The 21,795-nt window shown below is 35.5% G+C and overlaps 1 protein-coding gene and 1 pseudogene across 1 annotated transcript; one reads left to right on the forward strand and one right to left on the reverse strand.

Annotated features, from left to right (window-relative positions):
- Positions 1-13,907: 13,907 nt before the first annotated feature.
- On the forward strand, positions 13,908-17,192 carry LOC109166610 (annotated as a pseudogene).
- A 3,231-nt stretch (positions 17,193-20,423) lies between these two features.
- LOC109166582 (NAD(P)H:quinone oxidoreductase-like) lies at positions 20,424-21,557 on the reverse strand. Its single transcript, XM_019315481.1, has 3 exons — positions 21,218-21,557; positions 20,928-21,122; positions 20,424-20,823 (listed from the first exon to the last, which is right to left on the reverse strand). The coding sequence occupies exons 1-3, from the start codon at positions 21,300-21,302 to the stop codon at positions 20,516-20,518; spliced, it is 588 nt and encodes a 195-aa protein (XP_019171026.1). The 5' UTR covers positions 21,303-21,557; the 3' UTR covers positions 20,424-20,515.
- Between the last annotated feature and the right edge of the window lie 238 nt (positions 21,558-21,795).

Raw genomic sequence — 21,795 nt, forward strand, 5'->3', positions numbered from 1 at the left:
AAGCAGATTAGTAACCCCTCGTATTTTAAATTTTGTGGAGTCAGGATGAGCAGTGGCCTCAATGGTTGGAATGTCAAATGGAGGTGCTTGAGACCCATAAACTTCAGCCAGAATCTTATCATCTTCGCTGGAGGATTCAGATGGGTGAATCACTCAATACGGTTGAGGAATCGAAGCAGACGGTAGTCCAGCAAAATGTCGCACATGCTCCAGACTTTCACCTAACGATGTGGCAGTGTAAACTGGGATTCCACCTGTTTTCTCAGACTTATGGGGGCTTGAGAGGTCAACAGACTCAACATGAGCAGGTAAATCAGAAGGATCATCAGCAGGGCAAATTTCTTTGGGATCAACAGCAATCTCAGCAGATGGCAGAACAATATTATCAGAGAATACAATTAGACTCAGATTATTGGGCTCATCAGATGATTTTTCTTTTTCATCAGACACATGCAAGACATCATTTTTCACACAATCAGACTCACTTAAAGACAGGGATGAAGGATCAGCATTCGCAGGGGGTTTCTCAGAGATTAAAGTACACAAGCTTTCAGTATTAACAGGCACACAAGACGGAGTAGCAGAATCATCAGGTTTATCCGGTGAAATTTCAATAGGAGAATCAGAATTGTTTGACCTGTTTCGAAGGATCTCAAGTTTGTGTCTTGTCTCTTTTTCAGCAGCTTCGAGATACAGGGGCTGCGACTCTGCTTGCCGTCGAGAGACCTTAGCAGATTCTAGGACTCGTGCAAAATGTCGAAGAAATGCCCCGGCCCGATTTCCATCCGAGGGTTCTGGAATAGATATTGGAGAAACCTCATCACTGGCTTCAGAAACCATCATCAGCAGTTCAGTTGCATCTTCTTCAGACCAATCAGCATAAAACTCTGGGTAGTTTGTCATAACAGTCACCAATATCTCATCACGAAGCAGAGGATCAAGCTTGAGTTTCTTCTTCATGGCAAACTGTAATAGCGTCTAGATATGCTTAAAATCCACTTCTGGAGAATGTGTCTTACTTCCGAGTTTGATGATGATATTTCTTACTGGATCCGCCATTGGAGATTTTTGTGAGAGGAGAAGAACAAATCAAGGGAGGCAAGGATGAAGAGAGAGAGGAAGACTGAGTGCTGATGTACTCGTAGATATTTTTCGTCTTGGCCCGATAAGAAATAGACTTAAGGGTGATGAACCCTAATTAATGTGGCTAGTCAAATAGAATGCAGACGCGATTGATTTGACCCAACGGTACAGCTTCTTTTCAGGAAGGAAACGGAACCCAAGGAAATTTGAATTTCAAAAAAGATTAGAATCTTTAAGATATCTTTAAGATATATTAGGTTATAGAATCCACTTAACATAATAGAGAGGAGTCTTAAAAAGGAAGACAAATCATAATTCTGACCCGTATACGGAAACCTCCACTCCTCTCTGACTGACCAACTGCTTTATTAGTCAATTCTGCAAATTCCCAGAGCAGACCTGAGAATTTCAAAACGATTTGCATCTAGAGGCTTAGCCAGAATATCCGCCAGTTGTTTGTCAGTTTGAATATATTCCAATTCAATCTCCTTGGATTCAACCAGGTCTCTGATGTAATGATGCCTGATATCAATATGCTTCGTTCTGGAATGTTGAACTGGATTCTTTGAAATATTAATAGCACTGACTTTGTGACAATAGAGTGTCATAATCCCTTGAGTAAGACCATAATCCAGCAACATCTGTTTCATCCATACCAACTGAGTACAACATCCACCAGCAGCTATGTATTCTGCCTCTGCAGTGCTTAATGAAATTGAGTTCTGTTTCTTACTTAACCACGATATCAAGTTCTTACCAATAAAGAAACATCCTCCAGATGTACTTTTTCGATCATCAATGTTTCCTGCCCAATCAGCATCACAGTACGCGACAAGACTCGGTTCACTGTCCTTGGAGTACCAGAGTCCATACTGCATCGTTCCCTTTACAGATTTCAGAATGCGTTTTGCAGCTATCAGGTGTGATTCCTTTGGATATGATTGATACCTTGCACATATTCCAACACTGAACATTATGTCTGGTCGACTGGCGGTTAGATATAACAGACTGCCTATCAGGCTTCGATAGACTGTGTTATCCACTGATACACCGGTTTCATCTTTTGATGCTTTTGTGGAGGTAGATATTGGTGTCCTGGATAGTTTACATGATTCAAGATCAAACTTCTTGACTAGATTCTTGGCATACTTTTCTTGTGAGATAAAGTATCCTTCAAAGCTTTGCTTGACCTGTAGTCCTAGAAAGTATGTCAGTTGACCAACCATGGACATTTCAAATTCTTCCTTCATGAATTTTACTAACTCGTCAGTGTATCTCTGTAAGGTTGATCCAAATACAATGTCGTCAACATAGATTTGGGCAATGGTTACATGACTTCCAGTAGTCTTTACAAACAAGGTTTTGTCGACACTTCCCCGTTTGTACCCATGCTGAAGCAGATACTGTGTCAGTCGCTCATACCATGCCCATGGGGCTTGTTTGAGACCATAGAGAGCTTTTCGAAGCTTGTAGACATATGATGGATGGTTTGGATCTTCGAAACCTTTAGGTTGAGCCACATAGATATCTTCGTGCAGATAGCCATTCAGGAATGCTGTCTTAACATCCATCTGAAACAGTGTGAATCCCAAAATACATGCGACAGCCAACAGAATCCTGATTGACTCGAGTCTAGCTACAGGAGCAAATGTCTCATCATAGTCAATCCCTTCAATCTGAGTGTACCCTTGGGCCACTAACCGAGCTTTGTTCCTTGCTATATTTCCAGCTTCATCAGTTTTATTTTTAAAGATCCATTTTGTTCCAATTATGTTAACACCATCAGGTCTTGAAACTAAATCCCAGACATGATTTCGCTCAAACTGATGTAGCTCCTCCTGCATTGCCTTGATCCACAGATCATCCTGTAAAGCTTCTTTAACATTCCTGGGTTCTATCTTTGAGGTATAGCAAGCAGACCCAGATATTTCTATCAGATTATTTCTTATTCTGCTCCTGGTCTTCATCCCATCTGTTGGATCTCCAATGATGTTGTCTGAAGGATGATTTTTCTGAGTTCTAGTGGGTTTGTCTTTACCCGTATCATTTATGAGATTTGTCTCCTGTTCCGAATTTTCTTGATCTTCATTTGAGGATTCTTGTGATTTGGGCTGACTGTTGCTATCAGTGGTATTTGATTCACTGAGAGGAAGCTTTGTCACTGAATCTGTCACTTCTGTGTCTACTGATTCTTCTGGACTATCATCTATAACCACATTTACTGATTCCATCATAGATTGAGTTCTCTTGTTGTAGACTCTGTAGGCACGACTGTTTGGAGAGTATCCAAGGAAGATGTTCTCATCACTCTTAGGTTCAAACTTCCATCTTTGTTCTCTATCAGCCAGCACATAACACTTTGTCCCGAACACATGAAAATACTTCAGGTTTGGCTTCTTTCCCTTCCAGATCTCATATGGTGTTTTGGTCGTTCCTGGTCTAAGATAGACCCTATTTACAGTATGACAGGCTGTGTGTACTGCTTCAGCCCAGAAGCGCTGCAGCAGATGAGAGGCATGTAGCATAACTCTAGCCATTTCTTGTAAAGTTCGATTCTTTCTTTCCACTACACCATTCTGTTGAGCAGTTCTAGGAGCTGAGAACTCATGTGATATACCATTCTCGGAGCAGAAATCTGAGTATAGTGAATTCTCAAATTCTTTTCCATGATCACTTCTCAGTCTCTGAACTTTTATTATAGACTCATTCTTTTCCTTTTGAATCCTTATGCACAAAGTTTTAAAAGCCTTGAATGCTTCTGATTTTTCTCTTAGAAAGTATACTCAGCTGTATCGAGAGAAATCATCTACACACACAAATATGTATTTCTTTCCCCCAATGCTTTCAGTCTGTGTTGGCCCCATGAGGTCTATGTGAACAAGATCTAGACACTTCTCAGTGGTGATACCTCTTACTGCTTTGTGCGGAGTTCTGATTTGTTTCCCAATGGCACATGCACCACAAACTTTTTCCAGATATATTCTGATCTTAGGTACACCTTTCACAGCTTCCAGTTTTATCAGTTTATCCATATCTCTGAAGTTTAGTGACCCAGTCGTCTATGCCAGAGTTTTGATTCATCATATTTGGATAGGTGATATGCAGTTTCATTTGCCAAAACATAACAATTGTCTGAGGACCGGGTTCCTTCCATAACAAGTTGATTTTCTTTGTCACTAACTCTGCAACAGTTACGATCGAAGCACACATTCCAATTTTGATCACACAACTGACTGATGCTAATCAGATTAGCTTTCTACCCACTGACTAACAGAACTTCTTCTAATTGAGGCAAACCTGGTACATTCAGGGTACCTTTCCCAACTATTTTCCCTTTTTGTCCATCTCCATATGTTACAGCTCCACTGCTTGGTTGAACAGCCATCAGACACTGTACATTTCCAGTCATATGTCTGGAACAGCCACTGTCGAAATACCATCTAGCTTCAGTTGTAGACGCAGTCAGAACTATAGTGGGGTAGCAAATAACTTCTGACTTTCTGACCCAAACCTGTCTAGTAAACGGTGTAATAGTCTTGTTCTGATATTTCTCCTTCCTTTGATCTCTGTAGAAAAAATAACATTCAGGCCGAGTATGACCTTTTGTTTGACAGTAGTGACAAATGGGAGTGTAATGTCTAACTTTGACAAGCTTATTCTTGAACCTTGAATAATGAGAGTGATGAGTTACTTTGGCAAGGTCAGTATCTGCAGTCTGGTTATATCTCCTTCTCTTGTCAATTTTTTGCATTGACCGAGATGACTGTCCTTGGTCAAAGCTGTGAACTGCTGTGGTCTTAAACATACCCTCTTTGACAAACATAGGTGCATTATTCGAAGATTCACCTCGTTCAAATCCTAGACCTTTTTTATCATTAGGATTTCTGCCAGAGTCTAGAATCTTGTCTAAGGTTGATGTGGTGTCCATCATCTGGATATTTTTCTTCAGACCCTCCCGTTCTTTTATCAGTTTTCCTTCTCTGGTTCTTATCTGAGTGATGAGATCTTCTTTTATGACAAGGTTTGTATTCAGTTTTTTTAGAAGCTCATCCCTTTGCTTCAGCTCGTCATTCAGATTTTTATTGACTTTCACTAGTTGTTCCCAGCTTGCAACAAGTTTAGCAAATTCTATTTCAAGTTGAGTATGTCTCTCTTCAAAATCATCAGTTGATATGTAAGATTCTTCATCTGATTGGTTTCCATCTGACTGAATGTCTGTAGCTGTAAAGAAGGCTACAAAGTTTCCCACATTATCATCTGACTTATCATTGGATGTTTCCTCCTCATCATCGCTTAATGTAGCTACTGACATAGCCTTTTTCCTCTTGAGATATGTTGCACATTCAGCCTGTATGTGACCATACCCTTCACATTCTCTACACTGCACTGACCGGTTGAGGGACATCCCTGTGTCTGTGGAACTGTTTCTGTTCTGTCTTGTTCGACCAGTCTGAGATTGATTGTTCTGTGAAAAGGGAGTTGTTTCGGCTTTCTGATATGAAGAGTTATTGCCTTTGTATTGTGTCCTAGTGGGCTGACCTTGACTCTTTCTGTTGAATCCTTTTAATATTTTCTTGAAATTCTTGGTTAGAAGAGCCAAGGTTTCATCATCTATGTCGTCTGTGTCAGATTCTCGGTCAGCCTCAGCCACAAAAGCCACTTACTTTCCTTTTCTGTTGCTGGCAAGATCGTCATCCGCAAGCACTTCTAGTTCATATGTGTGTAAGCTTCCCATAAGTTCTCCGACAGTCTTCTTTTCCCAACCTGTGTGTTCCTGAATAGCAGTTACTTTCATCCGGAAGCGTTTAGGCAAAGATCGAAGAATCTTTTTGACTACTCTCTCATCAGTGAAAAGTTCACCAAGAATTGAGGCTCTATTCATCAGATTCTGAACCCGACTGTGAAAGGTCGAAATGGTTTCCTCTTCATTCATTCTAAGGGCTTCGAATTCTGATAGTACCATTTGTAGCTTTGACTGCTTGACATCACTAGTTCCTTCAAATCTGGTTTCAAGAATTTCCCATACACGTTTAGCTTCTTTTACCCCGGTGACAAGAGTAAAAACAGATTCATGCAGAGATCCTACAATCGAGTTCAAAGCTTTGTTGTTTAGATCAGAGGCATTCATTTCATCGTCTGTCCACGTCTCCATGGGCTTATCTCCCGTGGTTCCATCCGCATTCTGAACATTTGGACGGCTCCACCCAGTTAGGACAGTACGGTAAACCCTGGTACCTTGTGCTTGGAGATATATCTCCATGCGAGCCTTCCAGAAAGAGTAGTTGTGACCATCTAGTTCCGGTGGTTTCATACTTGCATCCATCCTGAATACAAACAACCAGCCAACAAACACACACAGAGGCACTTCCAAAAGACAGAGAACAATGCAAAACTAAACACAACAGCCCGTACGGATCAAGTCACTATGTAGACTTAAAAGCTCTGATACCACATGTAATTTTGCATTTTCTCTTTTTAAACAGATTAACTGGATTAATCAACTGACTAAATGGACTGACTGATTCAGCGATGAATTCAATCAGTAATAACTAATCACAGTGAAGATTAAAGAAAAGATAACACCACAAAGCCAACGACACAGAATGTTTACCCAGTTCGATACAGTGTGTATCTACGTCTGGGGGACGATCACATAGGCGTCCAATCCAATAAATCATAATCCGATGTACAAAGGTAGATATACAATAATCTTACCCAAGTGCCCCACACAAGGTACATACCCAGTCTACACAGGTTTAGTAGATTGTTGAAGATAAAGAGCTATGCATTCAAAAGTCCAATGAAATCCCTTCACTTGGAGAGCCCACTTTGATGCAGTCCACTTCAATGACGCTCTTTACAGTTGTTCCCACAACAGTGTGATCACAGTGTCCTTTCGTTTAAACAGCAGTGATTCTTCTCAAGTTCGTCATCTTAATCACCATGAACATGTTGTATTGAGAAAAGGCATGATAATCAAAGATCTGATCTCATCAAACTGATGTGAAGTGTCTTCTTCTTTCTCAAAGGCGTAACTCTAATTCTCTTCGAATGAGGATACTTATAGTTCCGTCAAAAGAACACTCCTTCCATAGATGTCTTTGATTGTAGATGGTAGGACGATATTTGAAGAATGTAATCTTAAGGATTCGGTCCATACCTTTCCAAAGCAGATACGCTGATCTTCTTTCCAAATCTGACTTCTGTAAAACCGCGTATAGTATTTAGGAAAACAGCTTCCTAAAACAGATCTTCAGTGTCAGTCCTTCTGTTGTTGAATCTGGTTGATCAGTCCTCTGTAGAACAAAACAGACACTGAACTAATCCTATCTTAGTATGCCATAATAATATTGCCAATTATAAGTTGGGGTTTTTGAACAATTAAAACACTAACAAGCCTAATGAAGGATTTTGATGTTGTTGGGAGCTCAAAGAAACCTAAGGTTGCTGTTGTGAAGAAGGAGAAGTAAATGGAGTAGCATTAAAGGGAATAGGTTGAAAATGGCTTGCACTAAGACAAGGTTTTATGTTTTTGGTAATCCACCCTAATGTGTATTTTTGTTGGTGTGTTTTAAAGGCTGAATTGGTTGAACTGTAATGTTAAGGTTCACTTAATAGTATGGTGACTAGGTGTAGGTGGGTGATGATGTTTTGTGTTTTTGTAAACTGGCTTTGTCTTAGTTGCAGCTGTTATCTAAGTCTACTTAATGTAATATGATGCTAATTTCAACTCTATGTTTCCTAGGCAAATATGGATTATCTTCACATAGGTATAGGTAGGACAGCCACTTATTAATCAACCATTCATCACATACTGTCAACATCTAAACAAAGAAAAAAAAATTGCTCAACTTGAAAAAAAGGCTAAAGTTGTAAAAATAAATATCTGAAAACAGATTACCAATATTTGATATTAGGTAATATCCTAATCTCAATAATTTTCATTAAAACTTTGTCCAAAAAATTGGCATCAAACATGTTTATCATCATTTGCCCCTATCATGATTAGATAATATCATAGAAAAACATGTAAAGAGTGGCAAAAACACATAAGATTCAGGTTGATGGACTTGCTTATAAGTTATATACTGAAAACCGCACATGATATTGATATTGATATTTTACACTTAGACCTTGCCCTATTAGTTTGATCTACAGTTTGCTATAGATGATAAAAAGATATTACTCAACAAATGATGATATAGTAAGAAATTAGGGGAAGAAAACCTAAATTGCCATATATTCTGTAAAAACCAAATAGACATTATGTTTAATTAGATATAGATAAGACATACACATATTAGTCAACAAATCATCAGATACTAAGAACTTCGAAAAGAAAAAAGAAAAAAAGGACTAAATTTGTAAAGGGATTGTTTTAACAATTACTACTACAGAAACACATAATAGTCAGTAAATCATAATATATTAACTTAGAAAAAAAATGGACACATAAAATTGCAATGGTCTGTCAAAGCAATAAGGGGTGATCACAGTTAACCACAATTGGAATGTAATATCATAGTAAACATTACAATACCATAACATGTATAATTGTATCCAATTGTTGTTTGCTGTAAGTTATACTATATTTCGAAAGAGAAAACACAATCATATAGTTATGCTTGAAGTTATTAGTCACCAACGGGTAATATGATAACAACTTTTTAAAAAAAAATGTCTAATGGTAACTTTTACACTTGTCTATCAAAGCAATGAGCAGTGAAAACAGTTTGGCAGAAATTGAGTAACCCAAAAAAAAAAACAAATTTACCCAACTTAACAAATGCAAGTAATGAGCAAAGGAATGCAATATGTAGAACGAAATTTAGATATAAAAGAACAAAAGAATAAAAGATTAAGATACAATGGAACCATACCTTTGCATGTTGGAATTAAAACTTTAGTAACTTTAAACTTACTAACTCATTTGCATCGTTATCTGGTTTTTGGTTGTATGTTCGCCTTAATGTTGCACCATCTACACAGGAATTTCAAAATTTTTGTGTTAGTATTATAAAGATACATGCAACCCGATTAGTACTTCAAATAATTTGTAAATACAATGTCTGTGTATATAATAATTAAATTAATTTCCTGTTTGTTCTATTTTTTTGTATTTAACTTTGTTGTTTTTTTAATTTGTTGTTTATTATATGTGAATTGCTAGGCAAATCTCCTTTGGCCGATGGCACAATTAAGCATTTGGAAGAGACACAATAAGTAATGAGACTGCTTTCTATGGCTGCCTGCCAAGGGAAATTTTGCCATGCAATATAATGCAGCTACAGGCTACATCTCCATATATACATCTCAACTCAATGTTGCATTTCGCATGGGTTAGGGTGAACCCACTTTTATTTGGACAAGAACCTGGGCATATGCCATTTACAAAAGTAGCATATTCATTCATCCAGATGGTGGAGAAAAGGAAAACCAAATCTGATATGATTTTGAAATAATTTTTTTCTTATTTAAAATTTTAAAAATAGCTATCACATTAATTGAATAGAATCCAAGTTACACAAAATCCAATGCATACAATATTTCTACTTTATTTATAGACATAGCCTTACTATCAAGCATTAATTGTTGATTGTAAGTTTTGACTTTGTAAAAGTAATGTGTGATAGTGACTTTTCAATTCTTTCAAATTTGATATCTATATATACAACTCATTTAAGTCTAACAAAGAAACATCTCTATTCTCCACTCATTTTGAAAGAATCTGCCATTAATGTGATTGTATTGTTAGTAATTGCAGTAAGAATGAAGAAACTGACGGGATCAACTACGATATGTGGAAAAAGGAAATATGTTGGCTCAAATAAAGGTACAATGTTTCATACCTATTTGTCTTCATTCAAATTCCATGAATGGTTGTCTTCTTATTTCAGTTGCATGGGTCCTCATTTGCATAACATATGTTGTGAAATCTGCAATAAATATTTATTAAAAGTGGTATGTCAATTGTAGAAAAAAAAATATGATTTTGAAAATGATTAAAATGCAATCATTTTTGTTGGTAACATGTATATATGTAATATGCACTATAAAAAATTAAATATCAATATATCACTGAAGTTTCATTCAGAACAATGAAAAGAAAAAAAAGAAAAAAAAAGTATTTTTCATCTTTTTTTCAAGATTTTCCATTTTTGATATTGCTTTCATTAGGTTGTAATGTACAGATTTGGTGTCCTCTAAAATGTGTTTTCAAAATAGATATAGTTACCAAATTACAAGTTCAATGTAAGTAAAGAAGAATAGTTAAACAAAAATTAGGTATAGTCTCTATAGCTTTACAAAAATACATCGAATCTGATAGTGAATATAGTATAAGTATAAACTTTCTAAAAATTATCAGTATTGTATGATTTAGTTTAGGGAAACCCTAAAATTAGGCCTTAAACAAACATTGAGTTAGGGGTTTCTCCATAAACAGTGTAGGGAATTATATTTCGTCCAGAAAATAACAATAATCCTCTATTATAACCAAAATCTGGATCTAATTTAACAAACAAATAAATATATAATTAGGCATATAGTATCATTTCAGGATCGGGAATACAAGGTGTAGAAAATTGAAAAAAAAAAAAAAAAAAAAAAAAAAAAAAAAAAAAAAAAAACCTAAATAAGTCTTCAATCTATGAAAATAAAAGTAGCACAGACTAAAAATTTCACTGCATGCACTCTGAATCAAACAAATACTGTTAATTCGAGAAATAAGAACTAATTTGAAACAGATCTCATATATATTTGGAGATGATAAACACAGTTAGACATTTAAAAAAAAAAAACAAACTAAATAACAGCAAGAAATTAAGAGAAAACGTATCTGTAATTATGAACTTAGCTTCTGTTTAGTACGATTCCCACCTAAATGAAGAAAAATTGATAGTTGCCGTTCAAGGTTGTGTGTGTGTGTGTGAGAGAGAGAGAGAGAGATAGCATCGGTAATCTCCGAAAATGAAGATGTTCGAGATGAAGCCGTAACAGACAGAGGATAAGGGTCAACACCCTTTTTCCTCATCTGTTCTAGGTTGTAAGAGAGAGAGATAGATAGCATCAAAGAAATCATGAAATGAAGAAGGCTAGATGAAGACGAGACAAGTGAGAAATGAAGAGGGCTCAGATTAGATCTTTCGTCTTCATCTCTTCATTTTTTATTTTATTATATATATATATATATATATGGTTGTTAATTTTTCTTCTTTTTTTTCTTCTTTTTTTTTTATAAAATGTTTAGGAATTAATAATTTCATTTTAAGTATGTTAGTTAATTACATAATTAGTAATGAAATGTTATTTATGTTTAATTGGGCAAATTATGATGTGGAAACGTGTTTACCAAGCGCATGGTGAACATGGGATAGATCCATAATTTCTAAGCTGTAGATCCATAATTATTATGGATTTACAACATAGAAATTATGGATCTCCATAATTTTTATGCTGTAGATCCATAATTTTTATGCTGTAGAAATTATGAATCTACAATATAGAAATTATGAATCTACAGTACGGTATAATTTTTAATTGATTTAGAAAATTGTGATGACCAAGCGGGTTTTGACGTTCGTTGTAAAGATCGTGGTGTGCATCAATCAAATTTGCAGCGACAATTATTTCCTGGAGTTTTTAAGCGTGTGTTTTCTAGAATTGTTGCTGTTAATAATAATGGTAACTATAATTCAAATGTATTTTACTTTGTAAGTAAATAGAATAATTTTATTTATTATTTACGTTTTAAGTTGTAAATATTAGTATTACTATTGTTTATCATAAATATTTGTTTTTTCTTTAGGTTTGTAGTTTTAAATTGTTACGTATTTTTTCGTCAAGAAAAAAAAAAAGATTTTATCGGCAATTTGATATGTAATTTTGTACGTAAATAAATTTAATTTTTTAACATACACACAGTATTATTGTCTTATATATTATTGTATATAATATTATCCATTTCGTATTTAAATCCTACACTTTGAATGACTAATTAATGGGAGTTCATATGTATGGGTATATAGATGCAGGAAGTGCAATTTGTAACCCAGTTGAAGTTCAGTCGAACATTATGGCCGATGTGTTACAAAGCTCAAATACTAATAATTGTAATTTTACAGTTGAGAATGGCGAAACAAGTCAACCGATAATTGGTATTTGTTCATTTCTTTTAGTGTAATTGTAATTTATTGTGTAGTTTATTTAATTATTTTATGTGTATATATTAATGCTTATTTTAAATCTTTGTAGATGACAAAAAGAAATGTAATGTGGTTTTTTCAAGTGTTCGATGTTTGGGTGTTGACAATAAAGGTTAGATTTTGTAGTACTAAAGAATAATTTGAATTTTTAAGTCATTATATTTATTTTTAAGTCATTATATTTATATTTATTTTTTTATTTTTAGGGAAAATGTTTGTTGATGTGCTAACAACATTTACTATTGTATTGTAGTGCTATATTATGATATAGGTGATCCAGTTTTTAAATGCCAACATTGTAAAGCGTTCTTTTGGACGGATGAGAAATTGAAGGATGTGAAAGTCAATGGTGCTGCAAGATATTCAGTTTGTTGTAGTAATGGTAAGATTAAGTTACCAAGATTGAATATTCCACCGAAAATAATTTTCAATTTATTTTTCGACCAAACTCCACAAAGCAAACATTTTTTGCAACATATACGGTCGTACAATAACATGTTTAGTTTCACATCAATGGGAGGTCGTGTTCACAAAGATATTAATACAGGTGGAGCTCCTCCAGTGTTAAGATTAAATGGTCATAATTTTCATTTGTTGGGCAGTTTATTACCGGTTGATGGTAATAAACCGAAGTTTGCACAACTTTACATCCATGACCCAGAAAATGAGATTTTCAATCGGCTTAATGCTGTTAGGTATGCTCTTTTTTGGTATGTAATTGGTATACTTAGTTGTAATTCGCATGTGTGGTTATGCACAAACATAGATATCTACACATTCATGCAGTAAGAGATTTAGAAACTTGCAATATTATATATATATATATATATATATATATATATATATATATATATATATATATATATATATAACTGATTTGTGTTAAATTATTTTGGTTGTAGCGGCGGCGGTGAGGTCAAAGAATTACATGAAGATATTGTTTCTGATCTTTAATTAGCATTAGATGAGAACAATGTTTTGGTTAGATCATTTCGAATGGCTAGACATGAAATACAGAAAAATCCCAGAGTCGACGTCAAAATGAAATTAATTGGGAAACGCACTCAGGATGGCAAAACATATAATCTACCGACGGTGTCAGAGGTTGCTGCTATTGTTGTTGGTAATTTAGATCCAATGTTGGGTGAAAGAGATATATTGATAGAAACAAAATCAGGTGTGCTTAAGAGAATTACTGAACTTAATCCAGCATACCTCCCACTTCAGTATCCAATTTTGTTCCCGTATGGTGAAGATGGTTATAGAAAGGATATCCCTTTCAATGTTGAAAGACATATTGATAAAGGAGCACGACGTAGTGTTTCTCTCCGCGAATATCTTTCATTTCGTATTCATGAGCAGTTGAATGAAATTTCAACATTTTTATTTGCTAAAAGATTATTTCAACAATTTTTAGTTGATGGCTACACTAGGGTTGAATCTGCTCGACTACTTTACATTCGTACACATCAGAAAAGTATACGGTGTGGATCATATAAAGGGCTTTTTTATGCTTTGACGCGTGGAGAAGTTCAGCCCGGGACTCATGGCAGGCGTATTGTATTGCCTTCTAGCTTCACAGGTGGTGCTCGATATATGGTTTAGAATTACTAAGATGCTATGGCAATATGTGGTTGGATTGGTTATCCAAATTTATTTATCACCTTTACATGTAATCCAAAATGGCCAGAAATACAACGACTGTTGGAAGGGCGGAACTTGAGACCTGAAGATCGTCCTGATGTATTATGTCGTGTATTTAAAATGAAATTGGATACTCTGGTTGGGGAGATAAGAAGTGGTTCTATTTTTGGAAAAATTATAGCTGGTATGTGTAATTCTTCTTCATTTATTAATTATAGATTATTGGCAAAATTTCTCTATATGTTGATATTCATTGTTTTGTTGCAGTGATTTATACTATCGAGTTCCAGAAGCGAGGATTACCACATGCACACATCTTGCTCTTCCTTGAGCGTACTGATTCACAACAATTTGCAGCTAATGTTGATTCTTTGGTAACTGCAGAGATCCCCCAAAAAAACACCGACCCTGAATATTATAAGGCTGCTGGTGATTTCATGATTCATGGGCCATGTGGCGTGGAAAACAAGAAATCACCTTGTATGGTCAACGGTCGTTGCTCAAAACATTTTCCCAAGAAATTCTCTGAGGCCACTGATCTTGACTTCAATGGGTATCCTGTTTACAAGCGTAGTGATAATGGGAATACAGTTGTCAAAAGTGGTATTGAATTGGATAATAGATACGTGGTGCCGCACAATAGATATTTGTTAATGAAGTATAGAGCACACATTAATGTTGAGTGGTGTAACCAGTCTCGCTCTATTAAGTATTTGTTCAAATATGTGAATAAGGGTAATGATCGAGTTACTGCCCAATTTTATAAGAGTACTGAAACTGAAGATAGTAGTGAGGTTATAGATGAGATTAGTATGTATTATGATTGTAGATACATCTCTCCTTGTGAAGCTGTGTGGCGTCTTTTTAGTTATGACATCCAATTCCGAAATCCGGCCGTTGAACGATTGAGCTTTCATTTGCCGAATGAACAAAACATTGTTTTCGACGATGATGTTTCTGTGGAATCGGTGCTTGAACGCTAGACAGTTAGGCACAGCATGTTCCTCGCGTGGTTTGAAGCAAATAAACGGTATCCGTGTGCTCGAGAGTTAACATACAAGCAGGTGCCTAATAGCTTTGTGTGGAAAAAAAACATTCGTGAATGGCAACCAAGGCGTCGATTTGAAATAGGTCGCATGTTCTATGTGCCGCCAGGTACTGATGAAATTTACTATCTAAGGTGTTTGTTAAATTTAGTTCGTGGACCGACATCTTTTCAAGATATTCGCACGGTAGATGGTGTTTAGTACTCTTGCTTTCGAGATGCATGTTATGCTCAGGGATTGATTTCTGATGAGAAGGAGTATGTTGATGCAATACTTGAAGCTAGCTATTGGGCAACTGCTGCTGCTGTTCGTAGACTGTTTGTTACTCTACTTACTTCTAACTCAATTTGTCAGCCGGAAAAAGTTTGGGAAATTGTTTGGGCAGAACTTTGTGACGACGCAGAATACAATCAACGTACACTGTTGAATGATCCAGGTACAGTTCTACTGTCTTTATTAAACTACTTAGACTCAATATAATAGTTACGAAGTGTTTTCAACAGGATTTAACTGTACTTACAGTTTATTTAAAATGGTGATGATGTGCAGCATTTGTGTTGCCTGAATGTGAGAAGAAAAGATATGGGCTTACTGAATTGGAAAAATTGTTATCGTTGTGGGGTAAGAGCTTGCAAGACTTTCCGTGTATGCCTGTTCCTGAAACCGATGTGCCAGTTGTCGCATCCAACCGTTTGATAGCTGAGGAATTGAATTACGATTGTTCATTATTGGCACAGGAGCATTTGTCATTAGTTGAGAAATTAAATTAATTGTTGAGCAAAAACAAGTGCACACTACCGTGTTGGAATCAGTCGCAGGCAATAATGGAGGTTTGTTTTTCGTTTATGGGTACGGTGTTACAGGTAAAACATTTGTGTGGAAAACCTTATCAGCTACACTACGCTCAAAACGTAAAATTGTTTTGAACGTTGCATCCAGCGGAATTGCTTCGTTACTCATGCCTGGTGGTCGGACTGCACATTCCCGTTTTGCCATACCAATCGCTGTGAACGAGGATTCCACTTGCAATATTTCACAAGGCAGTGATCTAGCGGAGTTAATAATTAAATGTAGCTTAATTATTTGGGATGAGGCACCTATGATGCACAAGCATTGCTTCGAAGCGTTAGATAGGACAATGCATGATATATTAAGATTTGCTAATCCATCAAGTTCCAACTTGCCATTTGGAGGGAAAACAGTTGTTCTTGGAGGTGATTTTAGATAAATCTTACCGGTGATACCAAAGGGTACCAGGCAAGATATTGTTGGCTCAAGTATTAATTCTTCTTATTTATGGAGTCATTGTAAGGTATTGAGGTTAACTCAAAATTTGAGGTTGCAAAATGTGGGCTCTACTGGAGAAAGGAGAAACCTTGCTGCTTTTGCTAATTGGATTGCGGCGTTAGGTGATGGCCAGGTTGGTGATCCAAATGATGGTCATGCAAAAGTTGAAATCCCTCAAGAACATGTGTTAAAGACAAATAGTGATCCAATTCGTGTTATTGTTGACAGTACATTCCCTATGTTTTCTGAGCATCAACATGATGGCAATTATCTAATTGGAAGAGCAATTTTAGCACCGACTCTTGAAGTTGTCGATGAAGTGAACGAGTATCTGAGTAATATGAATGTTGCAGAATGCCGAACATATTTTAGCTCTGACTCAGTTTGTCCGACGGAAATCACTCCTGATTCAGTTGCCGCACTTCACACCCCGGAGTTCTTAAACGGGATAAAGTGCTCTGGTGTGCCAAACCATTCATTGGCTTTAAAAGTTGGGTCTCCAGTTATGTTATTGCGAAATATAGATCACTCTGTTGGTTTGTGCAATGGCACAAGGTTAGTCATTTCTAAACTAGGAGACCACGTTGTTGAAGCCAAAATTCTATTCGGCGGTAATGCAGGAACGAAGGTGTTGATTACACGATTGTCGTTGACCCCATCAGATCCAAAGTTACCGTTTAAATTTCAGAGGAGACAGTTCCCCCTAATGTTGTCGTATGCTATGACAATTAACAAGAGCCAAGGACAAACGCTTTCTACAGTTGGCCTACTACTGAAAAAACCTGTTTTTGTTCATGGACAACTTTACGTAGCTTTGTCAAGAGTTAGCAATCCAAATGGTCTTAAGTTACTTATTTGCAATGACAATGGAGAATATGTTTCTTCAACGTCAAATGTTGTATATAAAGAGATATTTAATAATATATAAACTTTGTATGTTATTTGTTTTTTGTTACATACATTATATATATATATATATATATATATATATATATATATATATATATATATATATATATATATATATATATACACACACACATACATACATACATACACGCACACTTTATTTTTGGTACGTGCATCGCACGGGTGGATAACTAGTATCTATAATAATCTAGTACCCGGTCACATATATTGGTGCGTGTGCGTGCCTATATAAAATATAATCAAAAATTAAAGTAATTATATAATGATTTTAATAAAATGATAATTAAAGAATAGGAAAAAAAATATTATAGATATAGGTGTATGATAATAATGATAGAGTTCTGAAAGTTAGAATTAAATAGTAACGGTGTAAGGGTATTTTTGTCTAACAATAATGTAGTAGGGACAATTTTGTCCATTATAATTGAAGTGTACAACATTTAATGAAAAATGTATCCCTTTATTACCATACAAACGTAAACATTAACACAAATGTACTTATAGCTTAGTAGGTAAAGTTTTTTTTTTTTTAATTTGATGGTCAAGGCCAGGTTCAAACCTCACCTTGAACATTTAGTATATTATATTATATTATATATCTATTATTAAAAAAAAAAAAATACCGATCAATTTTCCGGTTCAATTTGGGTTTTAACTGAACCGATCGAGTTCCTTAAACCGAGTACCGATCGGTACTTCGGTTCGGATAAACCGAACCAAAATGCCCAGCCCTACTATAAAGAATGTAGACATTATGTTTAAAAGGATCCTCATTTTTTCCATTTTTGCAATGAGGTACAATTTCTGTTGTTCAAGCAAGAAGGATCGATTTAACATATGCTTTGGAGCTCAATTGGATGTTCTAAAGTCATCTTGGCACAAAGGAATGTTCCAGGAGTCTGGAGAAGTCATGAAATTGAAAAAGAGCGAGTTGGAAGTATCATGGCATGACTTGAAACCCAAAGGAATAAAGGAGATGAAGAAATATGTAATTTGGAATGAAGATCAAGGCTCATGCTGACACTCACTACACGTCGTGAGTGTCAACGTGACAACATTCTGATCTCCTTTTCTGTCAGGCAACGTCTTGGTATTTTAAGCATATCTCATCGTAAGAATTTCCAAATCAAGTGATTCTAATGGTATTAATTGGAAAGATAATTTAAAGAGATACAACTTCTATGAAAACAACAAAGTCCAATTCAAACGAAATACAAAGTCCACTTTTTTATAATCACTTAATACAATCAACTGGTCAAACCAGTTAATACAATCAGCTATCAAATACCAGTTAAACCAATCAACTGTCAGCTATCAATCATTTACCAAACACCCTATTATATTATTGGTACATAGTATTTTGTTGACAAAAGAAAATCGAAATGCATATATATATATATATATATATATATATATATATATATATATATATATATATATATATATATATATATATATATATATATATATATATATATATATATATATATATATATATATATATATATATATGAATTAAGGGTGTGTTTGGTTCGCACATGAGAATCGGAATTGAAATGGGTATCAAATACTTAGTAATGGTAATGAATTTTGGTGAAAGTATTTAACATGTTTGGTAATATGGTGGAATGGGAATAATTACTAATAGTAGTACTTGAGAATGAATAAGGGAATGAAACTCTTATTTTATTTGGATATATGAATTTTTCAATTGATGGGTATTCGAAACTCATAGTAATGTTCTGAAAACCTATCAACCAAACAATAACATTCACTTCCATACCTATTCCTATGAGCAAAACCTATCAACCCAACACGCCCTAAATATTACAAGGAAAAAAAAAAAAAAAAAAAAAGACAATAAGACAAACACAGATAATTAAGTCATTTTGTTTCACATTCGCGGTGGAGGCTGTGGCGGCTGGGCGCGGTGGAGGCAGTGGCGGCGTGGTGCTAGCACAGGAAGCTATGTACCACTGAAAACAAACTGCTGCCAAGGAATTGAGAAGAAGTTGCCAAACTCCAACCTTTGCAGGAGTCAAATTAGGTTTAGGGTGTGATTAATAATAATTAGGGACGAAATGATGGTTGCAGGAAGAAGATGATGATTAATAATACTTGCAGGAAGAAGAAGAAGAGTTTGAGAAGACGCTAGAAGAGTTGGATGCAGGGAGGGAGCCAGGACGGAACAATGCGGGGGGCCGAACTACGATTGAAGTACTAAATTAAATACATTGATATCCCGTTAACATATCTCAAAATAATCATTACATTACAAATTCAATAAAGTTTAGAATAAATTATTTATAATTAAATATATATTAAATTATTTTGCAATATGCTTTTCAATGCACATTACTTTGCATTGTACGGTTGAAAGAATGAAAACATTCACGCATGTTTTAAAAGACTATTGATTATTTCTTGAAAAACCCTCTTCACAACATAACATAATAGCAATTGTTTTCTCAAATACATATACTACACAATTGTTACATTATTATGCATTTTAAATTAAATACAAAATTTATCACACAACCACAAATTTACATAATTAATCAAACAAATGCACTTGATATCCATGATTTAGAATCAAACAAAACAATTATTTAAGATAAACAATAGAATATGAAACAAAAATTAACCAAACAAGTAGTTATAAATAAAAATTAACTTGAAAAATATGCATAGATTTTGTTAATGACAAATTATCTTATTATAACGTATCTGCCGCATATATGCATGGTTCTACGCAGAGAAACTAGTAAGTAGGTTAAATGAAATTTAATTTGAATGTGAGTCAACAATATATGGAATACATAATTTGAAATAGGAGAGAACTGAAAAAGTTGAGAAGATGAAAAAATTATAACTTTACCTCTAAGATTAATTAAGTGGAGGGGGGCCAAATATTTTGAAAAAATAACAAAATTTTAAAATTCTATATAATATTTTTTTAAAAAAATTTAATACATATATAATATTAAAAAATTTTGGGGTGGGGGAGGGGAGCCAAGGCCCCCCTAAACATACACTTACCTCCGTCCCTGGTTGGATGGTTGTAGGAAGATATGATGACTAATAATAATTAAAATGTTTAATTATATAATTTTATTCATTTTTCAAAAAATGAACTATAAACATTATGACAATTTTTTAAAATGCAACCACATAGAAAATACAAATATTTTATGTCTAGAAAATATTTTCTTGATTTCTAAACGCACTCTAACACAAACCCAGACTGTTAAGTCCTTTTATTTCACACTCAAAAAAAAGGGGAATAAGAGAGCTGAATTTCGTTTCTTATACTCATTCAAATTATTCAGTCTTGCTTAGATGGCGCAGTGTGAATTTCTGCAAGGATAAAAGGGTATTCTTCAGCCTCTCCTTGGTGGCCTCATGGATCAAGTTACTGTCGGCATCGAACTTTGCAGGAGGCTCGAATGCCTGCAGGAAAAACTCAGGTTTGTTGATGAAATGGAGGTCCAGGAAAACTCCGATTTGCCGTAGGTGGGTCTGCCCTACTCCTCCCCCTAGGAATCCTCCGGCGCTCACGACTGCCGCCGTCTTGTCACCCCACACATTCGGCGGCCGAGACGCCCAATCAATCGCATTTTTCAAAGGTGCTGATACAAAGTAAAACAACAGTAAGTACATAATTGTGGTATATTTAGTGTTAGGTTTAATTTCAAGTTTCAATTCGCCGTTAATTTGATCTTTTAGAACGTACCAGCGACGGAGAAGTTGTTTTCCGGAGAAGCGAAGAGTGCGCTATCGGCTCCGAGAATCTTCCGGCGGAATTCCTCCACCTCCGGTGGAAATGTCCCGTCGTCTCCCTCGAGATCGGTGTTCAGCATCGGTAAGGGCGATACATCCACGTACTCTATCTCCATCCCGTTGATTGATTCCTTGCAAATCTCCATCGCTATATACATATATATAATCAGAGATTGCTTAATGGAGTAGATATACTAATTCATCAATGATTAATGGCAGGGGAAGATGAGATGAGAGCGTTACCGGCGCGGATGAGACCGCGATTGTAAGAAGCTTTGCGGAGGGAACCGCAGAGGGCGACGACTTTGATCACCGGTTGAGTTGCCATTTTTTAATTTGGTGTTCTGTGACTGTTACGTTCAAATTCCCAGATGGTTTGAGGTGTTACGGCTAGCTAACACCAAGTATTTATACATGGAAAGAAGTGATATGATGGAGGTTAGTATATGAGAATCAAAGTCAACGGCTGCTGCGCTGTAGCTTATTCCAACCTCATCCATGGCGGCTCTTCCGTCTTTTTACGATGAATGTTGCACTCTGGTGAGCCCATTCTATTTTTTAAATCCCGACGCCGGCCGCTTTAATTTCTCTGTAATTTATATATAGATACGGAGTTTTATTTTGATTAGCTCTCTGCTTCCGTCACCACGACAATTGCTTCGTTGTTTATTCATGGCGGCTGCGGCTATTTGTCCCCGACAATATAATGACCGCATGCATATTCAATCATGACGTTAGGTTACTTAAAGCAATCATTATTATGTGAACTATACTCTGACCATATTATTAAATAATGTATATTAAATATATAAATAATATAT

Source organism: Ipomoea nil, unplaced genomic scaffold (assembly GCF_001879475.1).
Source record: "Ipomoea nil cultivar Tokyo-kokei standard unplaced genomic scaffold, Asagao_1.1 scaffold3104, whole genome shotgun sequence".
NCBI lineage: Eukaryota > Viridiplantae > Streptophyta > Magnoliopsida > Solanales > Convolvulaceae > Ipomoea > Ipomoea nil.